At 43.1% G+C, this 23283-nt stretch overlaps 1 protein-coding gene across 2 annotated transcripts in view; it reads left to right on the top strand.

Annotated features, from left to right (window-relative positions):
• Positions 1 to 23283, top strand: part of RHEB (Ras homolog, mTORC1 binding) — a 39438-nt gene that overhangs the window by 6128 nt on the left and 10027 nt on the right. For both annotated transcript variants that reach the window (XM_082753233.1, XM_082753232.1), the window contains exons 2-4: positions 12192 to 12263; positions 17993 to 18060; positions 20880 to 20962. In XM_082753233.1, coding sequence (XP_082609359.1) covers positions 12192 to 12263; positions 17993 to 18060; positions 20880 to 20962 — 223 coding nt within the window. The remainder of the gene's footprint in view (positions 1 to 12191; positions 12264 to 17992; positions 18061 to 20879; positions 20963 to 23283) is intronic.

Genomic DNA, 23283 nt, shown 5'->3' with positions numbered 1-23283 from the left:
GAGTGGTTCCCTTGCCAGGAAAAGATAGCCTTGGAAAGGTGGTGAACCGTGCCTCGAGGAGCCACGAGGAAATCAAGTTTTTCAAGATTCTTGTTTAAATAACCTTCAGAGTCAAAGCTAGTCCTATCGGACAGAATCACGGAAAAATAAGGTGTTTGAAGGTGTTGACCAGTGGTAAATCTAAACCTTGGTGGTAAACCTAAACCTCATTTTCAAGCCTTCAAATTCAAATGATGTTTTAAGTGGTACAATCTTGGAATTTGTGGACGCGCTTGGTGATAAAGATGCTGCAGTGGATCTCAGGTAAAGGTCCAGACAGAATCACTGCCTCTCTACTTAGGGGAAAAAAAAAAAGTGAAAACAAGTCTAAAAGGCTCTGTTACGTTCCAGAGCAATCTTCAGTGCTTGCTCAGCTATCCCCCAGAGTATCTGTTGTATGCAAATACCAGTCGGCTCCTCATTTAGGTGGAGGTAGGTATCCATTCCTGCAGCATGGAGGTGAATCACAAGCACTGAATCTGTTCACATGCACTGGTTCTTTCTCGGCTTGCCATACACACTTTGATCGCTGTGCATGCAAATTTTGAGTGTTGTATGAAGGATGCAGGATGAGAATGATGAGATAACTGGTATAAATGGCTAGCACAAGTTGCTGAAGTGCAGATTTTGGATTATCAAGCATAACGCGCCCGTCGGGATGAGGACAGGATAGGCAAAGAATAGCTTGTGAGCCTTGGGAGTTCCTGCAGGAGGGAAAACTGCTTGGAATTTCTTGTGGGACTTCCTGCGTGAATTGGAACATGAGGAGGAAATTTATAGTTGTTGAATTTGGATGAAGTCCCTAGGAGCTTGTGGATAATGGCCAAAGATTAATCTTTTGGAGGCATAAGACTAAGTAAATGATTTCTGAAGGCCTTTTAAGGACCAAAAGACCCTAATATGGGACATTCAGAAGACCTGTTCAGAAAAACTGCGGTGCTTACATCTTAAGTAGATCAGAACTGAAGAAATCGTTACTCCCTGTCTTGGTTTGGATCATGCTTTAAGCAGCGAGGTTTCCTTTCCGCCGTCTTTTTAATGTAGCAGTAAAGTTTTAATGAACGAGGGGTCAATATTTCTGGAATGGTTATCAGAATCCTTAAATATTTTAAATTACAGCAGGCAGAACAGCGTGCCTGCGAGATCTGAGCTGGTTATTTGTATTCTGCGGAGTGCTGACTTAAATGAATTTTAATTTGGAAAAAGAAGGAATACATAAGTGGTCTTCAGTGTGTGGGTGCCAACATGTGCGAGTGGAAAGCAAAATTATGCTATTAAAGTGTCCCTTGACAGCGTTGTCTCCTGAGTTAGTGGGATACATCTGTCTGGCTTCAACAGCTTGTCAGATTGTATTGCCAAAACTTCCTTCAAGATGTACGACCTCCTTTAAAGGTACTCTTGCTCCACGCAGAAGCGCTGGGATGCATCATGTGTAGGAAAACTCCATTAAATCTGTCCCGCGAGCTGTCAAAACAATCAGGCTCTTGACATTAGTGCAGTAGAGTGTGTTTTGCGTTAGGGCTTGGTCTACCGTTAATAACAAATTGGTGGTGTTCTAAAATCTGTTTCAGAATCACCATTTGGAGTTAGAACTGGAAGTTTCTGCTCTGAAACTTGCACATAAGCAAGCACTCCGTAGTTTGCTGCAGGACTGTCTTCTTGTCGCCTTGCTGTCTTGGGAGGCGTCCGTTTCTAATAAATGTTCTGCTTCACCCACGTGGCTTGGTGCTGGTGAATAAATTCTAACAGGAGGTGTTAATGGGGCTATTTTAACTCCATTCGCATTTGTCAAAATTCTTGACAAATTTCTTGTTGGTTGCTAAACTTAAATCTAACAATTACTTAAATGCAAGATATGTTTGTGGTTGTTTTTTCTGAGTGGGAGCCTTATGATACCTCAACTATTTTTCTGCTTGTCCTCACTCATCTGCAGAAGTGTGGTGGCAGGACAGAGGAAGATTTAAGTGCAAGTGCCAGCGTTCCAGTGCGTAGCTTGTTGAGATGTCTGCTAGGTGAGCATCTGGGATGGTGTTTCATAGCGTTGCGCTGTGCTTTTGTCAATACAAACCACTCAGAACAAGTGCAAGGTAATGGTGCTGCAGATAAATAAGATGATGCCTTCTCTCTTAGGATTTCCAGGCAAGATTGTGATCTTAAAAAGCTGTTCTCATTCATAATTTACAGCTGACAATGGGGCTGTTGGGTATACTTTTATTTGTTCTGAAGGTCATTTGGGCATCCCGTTACTTTGGCATCCAGCTGCTGATGTGGGCACGGGCTGTGTGTGCCAAAGGGTGAAAGGATTTAAAGGTGGAGGCTGGGGAGGAGAAAAAAGCACAGAGTGAGCGGGGTGCCTGCAGCCAAGACTGAAGGGCAGCTCCTTGCGGGGGATGTTGGGCCGTGCCCCTGCACTTCTTACAGCCAGAAATGAAGATGGGGGTCATTTTCCCTAATAATAGAGCTAAGGATGTAAGCCCCTTCTGGAAGGCTTTGCTGTACCAACAGTAAATCTTGGCCCTTCGTCTACTGGTCTTTAGTAGTTTGTGTTTTACCCGTTTCTGCCAAGTAGATGTCATGTAGTTAGCTTCTTAGCTAGTGTTTAAAATAGACTTGAATTTACGATTAACTGGATTAACTTATGATTTAACAGGCTAACAGCTGACTAATAACCACTGCCACACTCGGAGATTTTGATGTCAGTGTGCAGGACTCACCCAGCAGACAAATGCAGCGTGCTGCTCTGATTTTGAAGGTCGGCCTGAAGTTTGGGAGCCTTGAGCTGTAGCCTGATACTCCTCCTCTGCTCCAAGCTGCACGGCTGTGCGAGCCGAGCGCTGGGAGCTGGAAAATCCAGCTCCTGTTGGCAAGAACTTCCTCATGTGCTGGAGCTGGACCGGCTGGGAGACATTTCACTTCTGAAAGGCAGTCTAAATGTAAAAATAGTTTACTGTCGGGGTACAGGTGTCATCATCAGTTACTTCCCTGACGCTTTATTTTTTTAGGTGGTTGCGGGGGATTCATTTTTTTGCTGTTTATTCTGTTGTGTTTTTTTCTCGTTCCTTGCAAAGATCAGAGTTCTGTGCTGTGACCTTTTTGTACTAGATGGTTTAAACACTGAGGATAGATTTAAAAAAAACTGCGTGAGCCAACAGATGGATACGCACTGGTTCAGAAGGTGAGAAAGCCAGCTGGCTGTCATGACAGGCAAAACATTTATAATATGCCATTGAAATCATGGGTTACCTATTCCATCTCCTCTGCCCTATGACAAAATCAACTATGTCATGCCATATTTGACAGGTCCTTGGCTTAACATTACCTTACTGTTTCCCAAGGTTGGTGACTCTTCCATGAGGTTATTCAGTACTCTGCGTGGTGTTATTCTTAATTCTGTGGGCTTTTTTCCTGATGTTTTACCAGGGCCTGTCATGCTGTGATTTCAGCATATCATCACTTTGAATGTTCCTTACCATTAACATTTTTTCTTCTGCTTTCAGAGGCTGCTCAGTTACTTTCTTCTTCCAGACAAAATCCTTTCTCAGTCATTTTTGTTGGTTTTACAGTGTAGAGTGTATAGTATAGGTGCGAAAGAGAACCTAGAAAAGGGGTAAGTGTGTAAGAAGAGAAGGCTTGCAATCAGAATCAGAGAGGAGGTGTCACTGACTAGCTCTGGCTGTATAAAGTGCTCTGAAGGTGGCGTTTAACTGATTGTAGCTGTTTGCAGCCCTGATTACTAAGGAGGGAAGGATCTTGGCACGTAAGCAGAGACAACATGCAAGGTGCACATAAAGTTAGTTCAAAGAGCTGGAATTGAGTTGGACTGGAGACAACAGTAACTTTTTGAAGTTGATATAAAGCCATGGGGGGAAGTTTTTGGAAAGGGAAATACTGTTTCAAGCATAATGGTTTTAGTGTTGCATGGCTTTGCATAGATCACAGCAAGGACTTGTGCAGGTTACTAGTGGTGACATTGTGTCCTTGTAGCAGCTGTTGCGGTGTGCTTGGGCCATGACCTGCTGATTCCCGGGCTAGTGCAGAAGAATTCAAGTGGTCAAGATTCAAATTTATGGTCTCTGAGCACTGTTTGCCTGTGCATCTGCTGACAGAGGTACAGGGGAGCTCACTGTGTCCTGCACTGCTGGTGGGAGAGAGGAGCAGCACTGCTCCTTGTCTGTAGCCCTAAACACCACCATTTCTGTTCTGTGCTAAGAGATCTTCATCTCGTCAGGGTGGGTACCTCAGTTCCTGCTCCGTGCAGCTTTGGGGAGCACCCAGCAGCGCAGGACACAGCAGGGAAACGGTGCTGTGTGCCCATTCTGACCGCAGGTAGCTGCAGCCTTTCCACGAAAGGTGGGTTTTGGCTGCCACGTGCAGCACTAGCAGTTGTTGACATCGGGTTCAGCGGACTTTGGACCATCAGCAACGACAGAAGAGCCAGTTACATCAACCAGCAATTTTAGGGCGATGCAGCCCGTCTGAGGCTGAAGCCGCCTGTTGTTGCAAAGATCCTCTAGTGATCATTGCGCAGTTACACCTCTGAGTACCTTTACGCACACTCAAGGGCCCATTCCCCACCATTTCAGTCGCATTTCCTGCAATTCACTTTGTGTTACGATGTGCTCGGGGTCAATCTCCTAGGCTTTCCTTTTGAAAATAATGCCAGGAAAAATTCGCTGACACTTCCAGAGGCTTTTAGCCTTCTGCTCGGGGGGTGGCTGTGAGCAACAACGAGACGTGGTGGGCACAGCTTTGGGCACAGTAAATGCAGTGGCTCTGGTCCTCGGATCCGTAGGGATCTCACGCACAGACTGAGGTCTTTCATACTGACAAGGGTTCTGTCCTCTCGAGGTTTTCTGTTGGTGGTGTAGATCAGCTGGCTGAAAACGGTGAGATGTACAGCACGAGGAAATGGGGAGGAGTTCATTCTGCTGTCTAACCAAAATGCAAAGTTTGGGTAGAAAGACACGCTCTGCGTTGTTCAATGGCACGCTGCTGCACCAGGCGGCCAGCTGCGTGTAACTCACTGTGCCTGGTGTTAGCTTCAGCCAGTTGTGTAGAAATGGAATAAGGAAAATGTCTGCAAACCTGCTGTGAACCCAGACAGTTGTTTTATCACCTGCAACGTGTGTGTAATGGAGCTCATAACCACTGTGGCTGAATTCAGCAGCATTGCAAGTGCAGTTCCTACCTGTACCATGGATGGAGGGCTAGAGCTGGTGGCTTCAGGAAGGTCTGCCTCTTGAAAAAGTGCTAAAACCTTCTTGTCCTGGTATTTCTAACTTTAAAAAAAAAAAAAAAAAAAAGTAATTTAAGTTGTACACCCCAGCAAGCCCTAGCTTCAGGAAGGAACTGACTGGAAGCTGGGAGTTGCTTTGTGTTGAAACTGAAACTTTGAAGCTGAAGAAGGGGAATGCGTGGAATGCGTTAAAGCAAGAGACGTTTTTATTTCCAGTGGCACAGATTTTTGAAGCTGATTCAATGATGAAACAATGGCAGTTACTGGAAGTATTTTTCAAAGGCATTTCATGTTACACACACCCAGTGATCCAAGGAAAGGTCAGGTTTATTCAGCTCCCTAATTATCTGCCTGAAGTGTGTGCGCAGGGACTTGACTTCTACCCAGCATGGAGTTAAATTTTGCCTCTTGGGGGGGAAAAATAGTGTAAAGTTGAGTCTTTCTCTCTAAGTGTGTTGTAAACTGAAACATTAGGGTCTGATTTTTAGGTTTAACAAGCTTCCTTTTCAGAGTACAGCGTATCAAATTGTACCACCAAGCATTTAGTTTGGCAAGAAACTCCCTAATCAGGGTAGCAGCACGTGCCTGGCAGGTTGAGTTACCTCTGAGTTTCTGCTGTCACCTTAAATCCTTCATCCACAGAGCTGCAGGGATGCGGGGTGTCTGCAGGCAGTCTGAAGAGAATACAGAGGATGGTGTTTATCTGCACAGGTGAATGTCTGAATTTCCTCGGTCGTGGGGAGAGTACAGGATGCAGTTCGCCTGAGCTGTTTAAAGCACCTTTAATGCAGCCAGCTGTGAATACTGTGGCTAGGTGAGATGTACACCAGGCAAGTTTCTGGATTTCTTTTTAAAGCCTTGTAGCAGCTTTTCCATCTTTAACAACTGGTAGTTAGCATGTGAAATTAAAATCCTTTATCAAAAGGGAAATATCAGACAAGCTCTCGCTCTTTATTCTGCTGGCAAGGGTAAGAAGCAGAGGTAACTGCACTGTGCACTGAAATACCTGAAACTTATTTTCTGACAATCACTTGGTGAAGTTGGTGACTTAAATGAGGCGAAATGGACATATGGAAGTGTCAGCTAAGCTGTTGCATCAAAACAACAGAATTTTTTCTCTAAATACTTCCCTCGACACCCAGTGCATTGCAACAACCTGTAAGTGAACATGGAGGGGCAAGCGCTGCTGCTGGATAGAGCAAGGTGGTTGTTCCACATCAGGGATTTTCTGCTTTCCTTACAGAAAATTTTATCTGGAGAGCATTATTAGGACTTCTTGGTTTGTTTTGAGGGCTTGTTGCTGGCAGCCTAGCCAGGGCCTGCACAAATACATGTGAGTTTGCCTGCTTTGAAATGTGAAGGAAATGAGGAAGCCGGCTGCCTTCTGTTCAGAGGGACTCTCAGATTGCTTCTGGCTTGCAGAGGAATACCTCTGATAAACCTCAGAAAGGTTGTGCAAGGCAGGAGGAAGGGAAACGTGTCCTTTTCCTCCTCCAGGCTTGTGCTCTTTATACTATAGACTGTCACATGAGTGTCATCTTCTGCTCTAGGAGTGGTTCTTGCTACAATACCTTGCCTGAGACCTCAAATACCTTGCCTTGTGTCATGATGGGAAAGTAGATCTGGAGAAGGCAGGGAGCAGTGCTAGCAACAGCACAGAGTGCCACAGAAGTTGAAAAAGAGCTTGTGTTGTCCTGAAATACTGTTCCAGTTGTCATTAAGGTCTCTTCTGTTCCTGAGGTCCTTTTATAAGTACAGATCTTGTAGTTTGTCCTCGAGAAAGCTCCGATAGCCCCTTGAGAGGAGTGCCACCAGTCCTGGAGTTGTGAATGGAGCATGAATATCACAAGTGCAGCAATTGAGCTTTAAGGCTGTGTCAGAGATTCTTCTCTAGAAGCGTGAGAGGAACTTTTTTTAAATCCTGTTACCATACTGATGATGTCACAAGGAAATCACTACGACATGGGTAAAACTGCATCTCAAAATATACGTATGTGCCATGATTATACATGATAATTCCTTATAATTCAAAGTAGTATTAATAGAACTAAGTTGTATCTGAATAAAACACAACTCATATTGTCTCTGGAAGTTTAGGAACAGAATTCTCTGTTGACCCAGATATTTCTCTAGCCATCAGAATGATTTATTGAACTGCATAGCAGTGGTCAGCAGAATAGCAACTGCATGTGGTTAGTACCTGAGAGGGAGAAAAATCTTAGTTAACCATAGAGAATTGCTAACGATGAAGCCTCGGATGAATGATGAGTTAATAATGAATTTGAGATCTCCTATCTTGTGAAAAGATTGTTGTCCAAGACCAGTTCTACAATTCCCTTTGCCACCTGGTTGAACCTTCCATCTGCTCCAGAAAACCATTTGGTCTTCTTCAGTGCTCTGAGGACAAGGAGATAATTTGCCCCAGGAAGGTGCTGGGGTCTCCATTTTGCACATCTTGGTTTTCCAAATTTAAAAAAAAGATAAAGGTCCCAACGTTCAAGTTACTTATAACTTTAAGCATTGAATTGTAATCTGTGTGAAACACAGCAAGTTGGGTATCAATGTGCGTGAGATGCTGAAGTTTGGGCATGCAGTAGGGTTATCTAATTTAATACCACTGCCAGCATTTTATTTTGAAATTCCTTGGACTTTGACAAAATTTGAACTGATTTGTTCTGTAGGTAGGAGCAGATCTACTCAGAGACTGACTTCTGTAAGATGCTGGGTTTGTGGTATGGATGGGTTAGATGCTGCCAGCCGTTCAGCGTTTAATAATTAAGCACAGCGCACAAGCAGGCATTTCTGTGAAAAAGATGGATTGAAGAAACCACGGGCACCTAAAATCCGAGTGGAACAGAGAAGGGCAACTCCTCAGGGGCTGTCGCTCCTGACCCCATCATATTTTTTACTGATGGCTCCTGCAGCTCATTTCTAGCACTGAGAAATCCTCCCTGGTCAGATCAAACTGCGCTGCCTGTGGCCGTCATCGTGGTGATGCCACGTTAGAGGGCAGCTGCGGGGCCGAGCTTGCACAATGCTGTGCTTGTGGGGCCGTTGTTCGCCTGCCTGCCTGGCCGCTTGCATCATTTCTGTCTCCTGGGGAGATCATTTGGGGGGGAAGTTGGCAGCAGATGAGACTTTCAGCTGGGTTTTCCCTCTGCCTGTGGATGTGGGGAGAGGTTGGCAGGCAGGTGGCACACCAAAGAGGTGATAGCCTCTTTTGGGAGGCCACCTGCTGAGGAGCACACACGAGCTGGGTTGCTCATGTTTGTAGCGAATTGCCTTGTGTTGTGTAGTCTGAAATGTAAGGGTGGACTAAATACCACAGCTCTTGTCTGAGAAGTAAAAGGACGAGTAAAAAAACTCAGCTGGGTTGCATTGACAGTAGCAATGGCATTTGTAGCTGATGTGGTGTGCTCTGCCTTATTTAGCAGGTGGTCTGTTGGGTGAATAGAAATGTGGCAGCTTATTTTTTGACATGGTTTTCTCTCTGGAAATTGTTCCTTTTCTCTTTCAACAGTAGAAAACTTTTTTTTTTTTTTTCTGTACCACTCCAGCATCAAATTGTAAATGTCCAATACTTCTGGACAACTTCAGCTGAGCTTCCAGCCACCTGGGACTTGGATTCTAGGTACCATCAAATCCATCCCTACAAACTCTTCCTCTCCCATCCCTCCAGGGAGAGGGAGGTGAGGAAATCTGGAGCATTTTGCTTACAACTCCTTCGCTGTAAAATATCCACTGCTTGGAGCTACAGCAGCCAAGTATAGATGGAGGAGTTATCCCGTTGCCCTGCCCCAGTGTTGCCCTTACTTGTTTCATTCGTTTCTTCGTAGGATTTTAAGTTCTCTGATGCTGAACGGAGAATCAGAAGGTTAAACCATCGTCTCCCAGTAAGGTTTTTGTGCTTCTGATCTGGAACTCACAGGTCTGCATCAGTTCGTGGAGCTGCTCCCAGCGGCCATCGCCTTGCTCTTGCTCATGACACTTCTCCTTTTGGTTTCCACGGATGTTTATTTCCCTAAAACCCGAAGGCAGGAAAAGTCCCATTGTGGAGGATAATGCGAGGAAAAGCTTAGCAAACCGAAAAGCACTCGGTGTCTGTTCCCAACGAGGGCACGTGAGAGCTGGGCCTCTCTTGAGGCGTGCACCCTCGAGTAACAGAGCATGGCGTAAGCCCCCTGGCTCTTCGGTCCTCTTGGTTGCTATGTGCAGGCAGTGTGGGTACGGCTGGTTTGTGTCGTTCCCCCTTGCCCTGCTCCCTGCAGTGAGCACAGCTGGGTGCCTTTCCTTGGCCTGTGCCTGGCAGGCTGTGCATTTGTGTTGTAATTCTCCGAAAACCCCGAGCGGAGCTGCCTGATCTTTCTGGGGAAAGAGGAGACAGGAGCTCAGCGGTGACCTGAATTCTCCTCTCTGTCCATGAGCCTGGTTCAAAGGCCTGGAATAAAAACCTGTGGGACAAAGTTCAGGCCGAGCTGTTGTTGACACAGTCCTGCATGCTTCCCGGGCATGGGATGTGGCACGGGGGCTGGTAATGACGTAGGCTCTGAATTTTTGGGAGCCTTGCTTCAGCAGGATGCTGCTGTGTGTGTTTACCCATGGGGTACGTGGCTGACCCTAAGGCTGGGGGGCTGCCCTGTGGCTCGGGGAGAAAAAGCAGGATCATTTGGGATCCCAGCTGTGGCATTGCAGCAGGTTTGTTAGGGAGCTTGAAGGAAATGAGGAGGAGAGTGGTGGAATAGTGCTGCAGTCTTTTATTTTGGTTTGTTTCTTTCCCTTTCACTGCTGGGAGGAAAGCAGTAATTAATGCAGCTGGATGTTACATGCAGCATTTGCTCTTGGCTCAGACTCCTTCCTAGTACTCGGTTTCCAAACTTAGCACAGCCGGTAGCAGCCGTGTCTTGCAGTTTAGGATCCTTCTTAGGGGGAAAGCTGTTCAGCAGCGAGCTGTGCTCAGCTTTTCTGTTCTAGGTAGACAACCTGAAGATATAACAGCTCTGTTTTAGAATAAAGCGTTTAACCTGCTGCTGGTGCTGCCCAGAGAAGCTGTGGATGCCCCGTTCCTGGAGGTTGGATGAGGCCCTGGGCAACCTGACCTCGTGGGTGGCATCCCAGCCCGTGGCATCTTTGGAGCTGGGTTGTCCTTAAGGTCCCTTCCACTGCACTGGGTATCATATCTTTACTTGCACTGTTGTATCAGAAAAAGATACCTAAGAATTTGAATTTTATTTTAAAAAGAGCTTTCAAAAGGTTGCATGCTGGTCTTTGAATAAACCACCAAGATTGATAGGGTAACAGCAAAGGGATAAAAGCATGGCAGAGCTGGGAAGCGATGTTAAATAAGCTAAGCAGTGAGTTGATGAAGGTTATGGCTTTCTTTAATCGCAAGATCCTGAGGTGATGATACTCTGCAACACTTTCTTCCTCAGTGTCTGCAGAAGTCAATCCAGAAAGTGTTGCAGTTAATGAAGGAGCTGACTTCATGTGTAGATACTGAATGGAACTGCCCTTGCACCGCTCTCATCCTTTACCTTATTTGTCTGACTTGTCATTTTTAGCATGCTGTTAGCAAAGCGATTTCCTAAGTATGTTGACATAAAAAGTAAAAAATTTGAATGTGAACGGGTCAAGAGCCTTGTATGAGGAAGCAAGAACCAGGGAAAAAAATGGAAAACTGTTTTTTCATACCTCCTGGAGGAATGCTTAGGAAAGAACTTTTTTCTCCAGCAAAGTGTAAACATAACGTGGTTTAAGCACTGCCAGTGGACAATCTTTATACAAAGCAATTAAGTCAGGAAAATAGTTTTGCTGCAGCCTGGCTCACCCGAAATATCAGTTATTGTTGATGTCATTGAAATGCTTCTACTGAGTAGGATGGTCTTGATGCTAACTTTTAACTCGGGGTCATATTTTGTTTATACTTTCATCAGCAAGAAGCATAAAGGAACACAGTGTGTACTCATCCAGAGGCAGCTAGCACACTTGGCAATCTTTATAAGAGTATATTTGTCCAGTAAACATGATGTAATAGGATCTAGTGGATTCCCAAATGTAGATGATGTGCTGTAATGGAAATTCTGTTAAGACTTTGGTAATGCTTTAAAATATCTTTTTTTTTCAGAGCTTTAAAGTTACTTATGGTCAATGTATGCGACTCATTTTTCATTTATCATCTTGTAAAATCTTTCAAGACAGCTTAGTTTCCTTTTTTTAAATTTGCTACTAAGTACAACATGCAAACTGGGAATGTTGAGTCATCTGCAAAAGTTGCTGCTAAATTGCTTTAAAAAATAAAAATCCAATGATGCTGCCTCAATCATTATGCTTAAAACACTGCATCCACTGCTCTGTTGTTGTGGGACATTAATAGGATGAGTAGAAGAAGAGAGTATGTTGATCTCAAGAGTTTTGAGGTCATCCTTTTGTCAAGGGAAAGGTATCCAGCCTTCTAGTCAACCCAAATTTAGTTAATGCTATCCAAGTGACTAGTTGTCCATGAGATGACTAAAAATTATTTCTGGTTTTCTTGCTTCTGGATGGAAAAACCTTCCAGATATAACAGTTTGTTAAATTTAGTTTTCTGAGGGTTAGACTTTGCAACTTTCAACTGGAAGAGACATTGAAATAATGCTATAGGATCTGTGTTAAAACAAAAGCACAACGCGTGCTGAGTAGCTTCTGCAGTGTTTTTGGTGTAAGCTCAGGAGACTCGGTGCCTAGGAATAGGCACTTAATTTAAAAATAGGTCAGTTGTTGTGTATGGATAGTTTACGTGTACCATACAAAGCTCATATCAGCTCTTGTTAAAAAAAAAAAAAAAAAAAGAATAAAAATTACTCTGTCTACTACCAAATGTGAAGTGGTAACAGCCTGCAGACTTGTTCCAATACCAACGATCTTTTTCCTTGCTTTACAGGAAAATCTTCACTGACGATTCAGTTTGTGGAAGGGCAGTTCGTTGATTCATACGATCCAACCATAGAGAACAGTAAGTAAACTGATAAGCTGCTCTTCTGTAGCTAGTTTTGTTAAAAGTCATAGTTATATAAGTGCCTATGTAAATAATCTGTATTTTAACATTGCAGCTTGTTACTTTAATGTTTAAGTTCAAGTTGAATTAACACAGTAGGATGTTGAGTCTGTGTGTTAGTCTGGAATTTGGAATGAAGTAGTCAGCACAAGATTACTTCTTGACTAACACAATAATTAGGAGTCAGTGGCCATCAGCACATTTTATTCAGGATTATTTTACTGTTTGGAACTAAAAAATCAAACACTGGGAGCTAAAATTCAAACACTGCTTTCTGAAGAACCTCTTGTTTTGCTTTAGCAAATCAAGCTGGATAATTTGCCTTTTGACGTGAGTGATCTGTCAGTCCTTCTAGGGCTCTCTTAAGCAGTTTCCATCATCCTGTTTTACTTTGTTAGAGTTAAAACATGGTTTGCTTTGAATTAAAACCATTAACAAATGAGATTGTGCCTTAGATTTCAGTACTTTAGATCTTGGCAGTAATTGGGACAGGTAGTTTTTCACTGTCTGCACTATAAAAATGTGAAATATTTAAAGTAATCTTGTAGTTTTCTGCATGTATGTGGAAGTGATATGAGATGCAAAGAGTCAAAGTCTGTCTCCAAAGTGTGGGGGAGTGTCTGTATATCTTGTTTTAGCATTTTGACACCTTGACACAAGATGGGCTTGTTTTACCCTTTCCGAACTCCTGTACACAGGAATCTATTGTCCGTAACTCCTGTGCTCTCTAGTTGCATGTCTATCACTGGTAGCATTTAACTATATGAAAAAACTCATTTAAAACATCACACTCAGAGTTACTCTATGCCTGGATTTGGTTAGAATCTCTGTTGGCTACTAAGCTTGATTACATACGTGTGGATAATTGAGCTGTGCATCAATTCTGCAATTATTTGGTACTTCTGGTTGGCAGCACTCACTCTCTCGGGGTGCAGAACATTAAGTATGTCATGGCCATGAAAACTTTGGGCATGGGGACATCTTGAAAAAGCTCAACAGTTCGCATGATTTCGTGCTTGTTCAGAAAACAAACAGCATTATTCTTTTGGCGCAAGTCTTGTGATCTGCAGGATCGCTGGAGGAATTTGCTCTCTGAAAGGTAGAGAATTGAAGGTCCCTTCTGGCTTCAGAATGTGTCGCTGGGAAGTAGGGGTTGAAAACCTACAAGATGTGCACCGAGGTTCAAAACAGTAGGAAGTCTGTCCTAGTATAAAATGCTTCTTTTGAATTAAGTTCTTAATCTTTCACACGCTTTTTCTAATTATAATTTCTTAATCAGTCAAGTCTTTTGACACCTCTAGCTGTATGCTTCTGATTCTGTCTGAGGTCATAAGGCATGATACGTGTAATCAACTCTCTATGCTTTCCCTGCATTTAATTTTGAATCCAATTAACAATACTGGGAAAGGGGGGTTCAGAAATCCAAGTTCACGTAGAAGGGATGATGATGAAGGCTGTTGCATTTCTTCAGTGCTTTAAAGCAGGCTGTAAAACCTTTTAACTTTCATATAGTGATTGGGGGGAAAAAATACAGGCTGAAGAGTGGTCTGGCCTATGTGATTTCTGTTTTGTCTCCAAAAATTGTTATTGATAATGATCAAAATATTTTAACAGCACTGATGAGAGGGTAGGAAACTGCAGTACTGCTGGTAGCTTGGTCTTTACAATTTTTGTCCTCAAATAATATACCTTGCATGAGAAATCGAGTCTAAAATTAAACTGCACTGAAAGCAAGCTATAGTTAAGCTCTCCCAGGAACAAGATGCATAGAGTGTAAGCCTTGAACTATAAGAACATGACCTAATATTCCAGCAGTTTCCTTTTCCAATGTAAAAATCTTTACCTTCTTTGGAAGTGGTGCAGGGAAAATAAGCTGCATCGGGTTTCACTTAATGTTCATTAAAGTCAGCACTTCTCTGCTGCATTTTGCTTTGTTTATATCACATTAGAACCAGAAAAGTTAGTTTATCTAAGTTAATAAGCGTGTTGAATTCAGTTGCTTCTCGTAAACTTGTGCATCGGGAAGAGTAACTTGTGCCATTTTGTGGCAGCAGTGGAGGTGAGTTAATTGCTTAGCAAAATAGGATTTCCTCTTCCTAATGTCCCAACGAGAGTGACGCTGTGATGGGTGGCTGTCCTGGAGACAACCAGGTTGAGAAACCAGTGGAACAATTACGTGAGGAAATCGTGGAAAGAGAAGCAAAACCACTGCAGAGCAGGAGTGCGTGGAAGGAGTCCGTGTGGACGCGGAGCTGGCTGGAGGCAGATGAGCTCAGGCGTTCTATAGTGTGCTTCCCCAAAGACCAGAAGAATTTTAAACTCTTAAATTTTTATTGGACTAACACCAAAAATCTTAATTTGGAGCTCAAAGCAAATAGGTCAGAAGGAATTGAAAATGAAGACGACGTGCCCACAGCTCCCCCTGCCCCCGTCTTTGCAGGGATCTCTTCGGTTATCATTAATTCAGTGACTTTGTGTTGCAGGAAAACTGCATCTTGCCTGCATCTCAGCAATATTTTCTCCAGCAAACCAGGCTTAGTAACTCCCTGGGGGAAGCAGTCTTCCCCTAGGGTCTTTCTACCTCCCCTCCCTCTATTTTTTTTTTTTTTTTTTTAAATACAATGGTGATTAAAAGTGTATTAGAAAGGGGAGGGGGTGGAAGCACCTGGTAGCTGTGGAGGTTTGGATGGGCTGCTGGAAGCACCCTTAAGGCTCAGCTTCTCCCAGGTGTGTCAAGCCAGCTGTGCTGGAAGGTGACAGTCTGCTGCTTCCCAGAAGCTGCTGCTGAGTGGCCTTCTTGGGTGTAAATGAGGCTTCTGAGAAAAACCCAAAATAGCTCTGTTGTATTACACATCTCGGTATTATAAAAGATGTCCTGAGGGATTCGTGATAGGCACTGACCTTGGATTAAAGATAATTAGGAAGGTTTGCAAAAGGTAGGAAGTGATGAACCCTAATAAGCTGGATGCATTTACCAGCCAAGAGCTCTGGGAATCGTTTCACACCACTCCCCTACCTCTTACTCAGTGGAGGTGTTGGTCTGAAAGCACATTCATAAGCCTGGTACGCGTTTCTTACCATAATGGCTTGCTCTCGCAGCAGCTGGCACTTGAGTTGCATGTGCAAACCACTTCATTCGTGTCAGTGGAACTGAATGGCCTTGGGCGTGGGGAGCAGTGGCCAGAGGTGATGGAGTTGCTGTGGGAGTTACGCTGCTTCTGAGGCACGGCAGCAGTCGGGGCTGTGCTGTGCAGAGCTGTCCCTGAGACCAATGTGGCTTTAGTTCCCTTTGCAATACCCCTTAGTTGCATAAATACATCTGTTTGGAGGCGTGCTGGTCACTGTATCACCCAATTCTGAGTTGCACCAGAGCTGAACCAACCGAAGGTGGGATGGGATGGCAGTTCCTTCACATAACGCCACTTAAGCTGTGTGTTGCAAGCTGTGAGCATCTCCTGTTCTGAGATCCGTGTGCTTCATCGAGCTAAAACAGGCTTCAGCCATGCTTCAGCTGATGAGCAACGTTTCACAGATGGCCGTGTTATGACGCGGACTGCGGAGACTCGTTCTGGTCTGCAGAAATCTCTTCTTGCCATCGCAGGAGGAGCCGTACTGTGCCATGGTGGTGTTACTGGTTGCATTCATCTTGCTTGTAGGCACAGGAGCAAGCAACACGTCCCAGAATGGCTCATGGGTCACTGACCCTCACTAAATACAGCTGCAGGTTTTTCCTGGGATGTAATTCTTACCAGGAGTGTTCTTAAAAAGCTTCAGCAAAGACCAGGGAGTTGTTAATTCCGACAGCATCAGAAGAGGTTTGTGCTGCCCAAGTAAGCTGTTGCTGGTGCTGGAAGTTTCCGTGCTGAGCTAACAGTTCTCATCACGCAGCCTGCGGTGACTCCTCCACCGTTTCCCTTCCCCAGCTCTGTCACAGTTTGCTTTTGGTACTGATGATGATGATGTCTCTGCTGCTCGGTCTATTCTAGGCTTCCAGAATAGGCTGAAAAAGCTGCCATCTGTCTCCGTCCCTTTTTAAATATTAACTTCATGGGGCTCTTGAAACTAGTTTGGTTACAGAGCACTTCGATGTGTGTGTGAGGTGTCAAGAGACCGGAGAGAGGCTGTTACTGTTCGGGTACCTGTTAACGCAGGACATCCCTCCAGATGAGGCTGTTTTCCCTCACACTTGAAGCAGCGACGCCGTTTATGGCAACCCTGCACCTTAACATCTGTTCCAGCAAGCAGTGGCTTCTGTCCCTGCCACAGCAAAAAGCTTTTGGGGATTTCTGCTTCCTAACCTCTGGGGATAGGCGGGATCTGGTAGGAGCTTTTCTTGAGGCTTCATTCAAATTGCACTTGTATCATGATGGAAACTGCACGCACGCTCCATGCTGTGTGTGTGGACATCCTGCAGTAGTTTGGCTTCGCTTTGTTTGGGTTGTCCATTTTTAAAAAGGACGCTTGGATTTACTAGGGCCGAAACTGAGAGTTTCGGATATTTCGGCGTGGAGTCAGGCCATTTACTCGAGATAATGCGTGCGTTGTGGGGGCTTGGCAGGGCAGCAAGTGCTGGCGGGGAGGAGGAAAGCTGGCGAACTTCAGCTTTTAGGGGAGCCTGTACGAGACACAGAAGGCGTGGGCAGGATTGCACAGTTGGATTGAGAACAGGGAGCTTCGGATGGCCAGTTCAGGGCACGATCAGCGTGTCGCTGCAGAGTTGGCTATTTCCCCGGTCATCGTTGCAAGGAAAGTTGAAGCTTCTCATGACTTAATACCTGGGAAAATTCCCTTATCCAGGAGACAACACAAACCTTATTCGGTATATTTGTACTGTCCCGTTTCTGTGTGTTACAGTCCGACACTAAGGGCAAAACAAAGCTCTGGAGCTGGCTCTGTGCTCTGCTTGCTCCGTGTAGTGCTCGGTAGCACATCATGCCACAAGAGCTCTGACACGCTTTGCTTTTGCAGTTGCATAATACAAACACTGAGTAAGGTTCCTCAGCTCGCAGTGCGTTGGCATCTCATAAATCCCGGGAAGAGAAGCAATTCTCATCTCTCAGGAACTGAATGTACTTCCTGACTGAGGACTAAACAGACTGGTAGCTACGGCAAATGTGCAAGCACGGTGGTGAGCTGCTAGCTACATTCCCATTATTTAGCTTTAGCATATTCATAAGCTAGGCTGTGTGTGTCTTAGCCTCCAAAGAGTTTTTTTTTTAATGCAGATCATTTACCTCGTGGTATTTACATTTAGGAAATTGATCTTGCTAAACTGCTTGGAAACTGGGGAGAATACCCTATATTAAGTTCAAAGTTGGCTTTGATGCTAATTGTATGGAAGTGTCTCATGTTACCACAAATTACAGTTGCCTAGAAGTCTCTTTGAAATGCATGTAAAAAGCTTTTTTTGCTCTTCATTTTTAAGTAACTCTGAAGGAAGAACTGCTGCGTGCAGCATAAGAATCTTTTTGAAGAATCTTTTGAAATTTGAAATTTTAAAGTAATTTTCTGAGGTTCAATACCAAAAATGTGCTAGTTGAAATTACAGCAATCTGATCTAGCTACTTTAAAGTCTCTAACGAAAGCTTTTTCTTAACCTTTCAGCTGACAACGGCACAGATAAGTGACTTCTGATCCCTTCCTTGTTCATAATTCTGAAATGTGTGTGTGTTTCTTGTTTCCTCCAGCTTTTACAAAATTGATCACAGTAAATGGCCAAGAATATCATCTTCAGCTGGTTGACACTGCTGGCCAAGTAAGTAATCTTTCTTCCTTTGAATCTCATCAGAGATAAGGCAATGGCTGTTCATACTCCTGACGAGCGAAGTTGGTTGCGACCACGCGTTCAAAGCTGAAGTTCAGCTTCTAACTTAATCCCCAGGGAGCTGCGTGGTATTTATATAAGGGTTTTTTTTTCCTGTCTATTGAAATTGAAACAGTAGCTAGTGGTTAAAGTACATATGCCTAAAAAAGTGAAGAACAACCTGCTTTAACTCTGATGTACCAGAAGGGCTAAAATCTGGACTAAGCTGGTCCATAACCCAGTTTGATAACCCAGAGGGAAGCTTTTCACGACTTTCTCCCATTTGTGGTCTCCAGCTACAACACACCACGACCGTGTCCATGAAATAGTCGCACGGAGTAGGCAGCAATGCGTGTAGGTAGTGCTTACTGGGCTGCCCATAAACCACTGCAGTTTGTTTACATTTTTGAGTAAGTGATGGTTCCTTGCATGCTTCTGAGCTTGGTGTAATGGCAGGGAGTGCAGGAGGAGACAATAAACAACCATCCTGTGGCATGGTCAGTAGCTTCATGAAATAAAGGTGGTCATTACGTAGTGTTGCTTGGCAGCAATTGCAGGTGAGAGTGCACGTTCCACACATAGCAGTGCTCCATCTTTTGAGAAACTGTGTATTTAAAAAAAGAAAAGGGACCGATAGATCCTTGTATTGCTACCCTAAACTTTTTGTTGGTTACGTGTGCTTAGCTTCTGTGAGTTCCGGGCTTGTGCTTTTTGATTTTTGCAAGCTGACCGGTGTTAAACAGTCTTAAGTGCTATCAGCACATTTCACCAAGACTTGAAAGCTGCAGGACACTTGCTTAGAGCTGGGAGAGTCTTCAGAAGGGCTGTGACCTTCTAGGTATGTTTGATCACCTTCTTTGAAGAGAACTACATGATTTAAGAATAACCACACCTTATTTTTATATGCTGTTAATTTGTGGTGTTAATCAGCAATGTTGTAATCTGTCAGAGGGATTAGAAACAATATTGACCACGCGTGCTGGGGCAAGTGGTGTTCGATGGGAATGTTCTGCAGAGGAGAGTGAGGTTGAGGGATGGGTGGGCTGTGAGCAGCAGAGCAAGCCCTGTAGGCTTCACTTCGTGTGCGTCTCAAACTGTAGCATGGTAATGAAGGTAAAAATTTCTCTTTGAAAAAGAGAAGGCCTTCTCAGAAGGCAACGTGACTTCACCAGTGACATGTCTCTGTTGCTGAGGTTTATTTTCAGGGTTGTTTCAATGTAAATTGAAATTGTGAAACTAACATTATACCTAGAGTTATACCTAGGTTTGTTTTGTTGCTTGGCAAAGTTTTTAATTTGACCTACAAATCCCAAGAGGCTCAGCAGGTTTTTTAACTAACAAGCTAAAAATTAGTTTTCTTGGTTACCTTTTTTGTTTTTTTTTTTGTCTTGTGCATCTTTACCTTTCGTGGTACCGTATTCAGATTTATGTAGTTCATTTAAACAGAAGTCTTGGTGTGGGGTCGCAAAACAGGAGTATAAATCAAATTCAAACTGTAGCAATCCAGAGTAATTCCAGATAAAGGCAAATGGCTACAGAATTGCACTTTCACTTGTTTTGCATGCAGGCCAGCTCAGACCCCTTCTGTATTGACTTTTGGATTACACAGCCAGCAGAAGTGGCAGTTTGGCATTTAAGTAAGGATGGGGGAAGGTCAACCTCAGTGTGTAGCATTAAAGGCAAAGGGCAGCGCCTTTTGCAGGTGTCATTCTCCAAAACTTTTTTTGGCTGAATCTGTGAAGTTAATTTATGAAAGGCTTTCCTTCCATTCGCTAGTTAAGGAAGTTTGATTCCTTTTAGCTGTCTAGATTTCAGCTGCGTAACTGCACTGCTCCATCTGTTCAGTCGTGACAACATACAGTGAGGTCATGATCTTAAGCTAAAATTAACATCGTTAGAAACACAGGTTAAAAAATTTGAGAACCCATACAGTAAGATGTATAGCTCGTGTCAAAATGTAAATGTTACCTGGGAACTGCTACTGCAGTCTTTCAATCTAGATATTTAACATGGGATTCATTTTACTTGTGTTGTGTTTTTCTGCAGTATATCAGTTTCATTTACCTAGTTGGTCATTTCCTTTTCTACAGGGGTAGTAAGTTTAGAAATTAAGTGTCTGAGGTTGTGTTTTTGTTATATTGTTGTTGTTTTTCTATGAAACATTTGCTGTATAAAGGAAACTTCCATTTGGCATGAAGCAACTAATAATTGTAGTTGGTCCATCTACGGTTGATAAGCGTGCGTTAGTTGGTAAGCCACAGCTCCTTACTTCCTAACGGACCCCTTGGGTAATTTAGATGTGGTCATTGCCACTTGGCAGTTTTGAAGTGCCAGATCCTGTCTTCAGCCGTTGAAATGTAGAATTTGATTGAAATGTATCACTAGCAAGATAAGAGGCATAATTGGTAATTAGCGGTAGGACAGAGTGGATGTTTTGTACTAGTGTAAACTGATAATTAAGTGGGGTAAGAGGATTGGGAATAGCTTTGGCTGATCCATAGTCTTAGAGGGAATAAAGCAAAAAAGCTGTAGAGTATACGGACTAACAGGCTAACTAAGCTTGTGTCCCAGGCTTGCCTTCCTTTCTCTTAATTTGGTAACGAAGCCACATCTGGCATCATGATGAAAAAAATGTCGTGAAAGCACTACATGTGCAAAAAGGTCCTGTTCCTCATGTCTTACAAATATGAATGAAAACTGCTCTTGATCTACTAGCATCAAGCTCTCAACTGTGGCAGTAAGCAATTATAAATGCTCTATTCTTTCTACAGGATGAATACTCCATATTTCCTCAGACGTACTCCATAGACATCAATGGCTACATTCTTGTTTATTCAGTCACATCAATAAAAAGGTAATAAAATCTGTTGTGTTCTAATAGTTCGGATATTAACCAGATACACGCAGAGAAAATATAGCACAGGCAGGAGCTGAATGCAGTATGTAATTCATTTAATCTCTCTTTCCCTTAGAAGTATAATGGAAATAAAAATGTTTTTGCAGAAGTTTCCCCTCAGATCCAAATATCACAGATACTTTGCAGACAGATACAAAAGGTACTGTGTAAGAAGCGAGGCAGTGCTGAACTGTGTAGATTGAAGTGTAAGTAAAAGTACATGGACTAGTACCAGGAATAAACAGTTCATTGCTGGAGCATATGTTACAAAGATGGAGTTGAACACAATCTAAGAGGGCACTGTACATTAGTGTGAAGAGCCCAGCTAGTTGTTAGGTCTTGTCCTAGCAGCTTGTTACAGTACTGAGATTTCTTTGGCTTCCTGTCTTGGCTTGTTCTGGTTAACCATCAAAAACTTTGGTATAAATAGCAGTTATGAGATGTTTGGCCTGTAGACTCGCTCAAATGCCTTATTTGACAAATTTCCCGGGGCATCTGGTTTGTCCTCACTGCTGCCTGTAGTCAGCTCTCACATGAGGACAGACCGTCATAGCTGGAGTCATTTACTTGTACCAAGTTTTTCAACCTTCTTAAGGTTTTGTCTTCTGCTGTTATTTTGTGCCTTCCCTTTGTTGTTCTTGATTTCAGTACTGGTCATTCTTGAATTAGCCTTAATTTTCTAACACAGTACAGCATCTTCATTATGGCATTATTTTTGTTTGTTAACAATTACTTTAAGACCTGAAGCCTTTTGCTTGCTTCAGGTAGAAGAAAAGGTAATGCTTCCCTTCTACTTCTAAGCTAATAGATTTTTTTCAAGTGCTGAAGCATTCCAAATCTTTTCCTTTAAAGCAGACAGAACAGGTCATCTCTTTGGTAAGACCATCATAAATTGCAGGCAAAACAGCTTGCTTATTGGCTCTTCTGTGCTTCTTGAAGAAGTGACACGGTCTGGTTATAAACTTCAGTTGCTTTTAAGGTCTTTAATGCTGAACAGATTTTCAGTACTTCATTCTTAGTTTTCATCTTTAGTTCTGAAGAAGTGAACAGGAAGCATGTGTGATCTGGAGGAAATGCAACAGATGTTGGGCTTTCATGTGTATCTAGATACACTGCTTTTTCTTTTTTCTTCCCTTAATTGGAGGTTCATTGTTGGTGCTGAGTAACCTGTATAAAATAGGACTTAGCATTTTCAGCCTGAAGTAGAAAACCTTCCACTTCTAAACCAAAGAGGAAAATGTTCGTTGGTGTGTGGTATTCTTGGGACAAAAGTGTCTTTAACCAAAGTCACCCAGTTAAAGGAACGGGAGTCTGCTTTCTGTGGTAGCATTCAAACAAAATAGAAATCAAATTATGGTGAAAAGACTAATACAGATTAAGATATGTAGCTATATTATCTACTTTAGGTAGATAGTATATTCCTTAGTATTTTATTCTTGATCCAACTTAATCCAAGTTTTTTTTTTTTCCCTTTGAATTACAAAGTATTGATGATCCCTTATTGTTCAGATCCTTGTCTTCAGTATCAAGACAGTGTTTAGGCAGAATAGATTTTCCAGGGTACACTGGTAGCTTTGACTTTCCCAGGCAATCAGATTACAGTTGCCATCTCTCTTGATTTCCGCCAAAGTGTATATATTGATCTGAGTATTGATTGAGCTGGGTGTGAGCTTTGACAGCAAACTTAATAGAAATGTCCTTTTAAAGTGATTGTCTTCCCTACTGATCTCCACTGGGAAGTTTAAAATGGGACTTGAGTAAAAACTAATGACCTACATTTTTAATGTTCCAAGACTCTCAGCTGCAAGGTTACTGGAGGGCTTTTGCTCTAGTTTAAATTCCAATTTTGTATCTTGCCACTGTTCCACGATTTTGTATAGAACATCTCTCTGACAGCCAGTAATTTTTTTTGTTGTATTTCACACATTGAGCTGTTTCCCGTAACCCTGTTTGCTTGGCAGAACTGGAAAGGACCTCTTATGCTCTCTGGACCTCTTGCTATTTCAAGGCTTGATGTGATGCTGTTCTTTTTTGGATTGGTCAATGTCTGTCTTAAACTGTACCCTTTGTTCCTTTTAGCCTTATTAATTTAGAAAGCTTTCTAGAACAATAAATCGATCTGGTCCAGCTAGTTTTATTCCAGGTAGTTCTTAGCAGCTTGTATCTCTGTGTCAGAATCATGTTCAGGCTTAAATAGCACTTCTTTCAGTTTTCACCTTGATCTATTAATAAAGATCAGCTGTTTATCCTTAGTCTTTTTTTAAACTAAAAACGGAGCT

Source organism: Aythya marila (genome assembly GCF_965140915.1).
Source record: "Aythya marila genome assembly, chromosome: 2".
Taxonomy (NCBI): domain Eukaryota; kingdom Metazoa; phylum Chordata; class Aves; order Anseriformes; family Anatidae; genus Aythya; species Aythya marila.
Note: the sequence above shows the minus strand (reverse complement) of the source record. Positions and strands in the feature narration are given on the sequence as shown.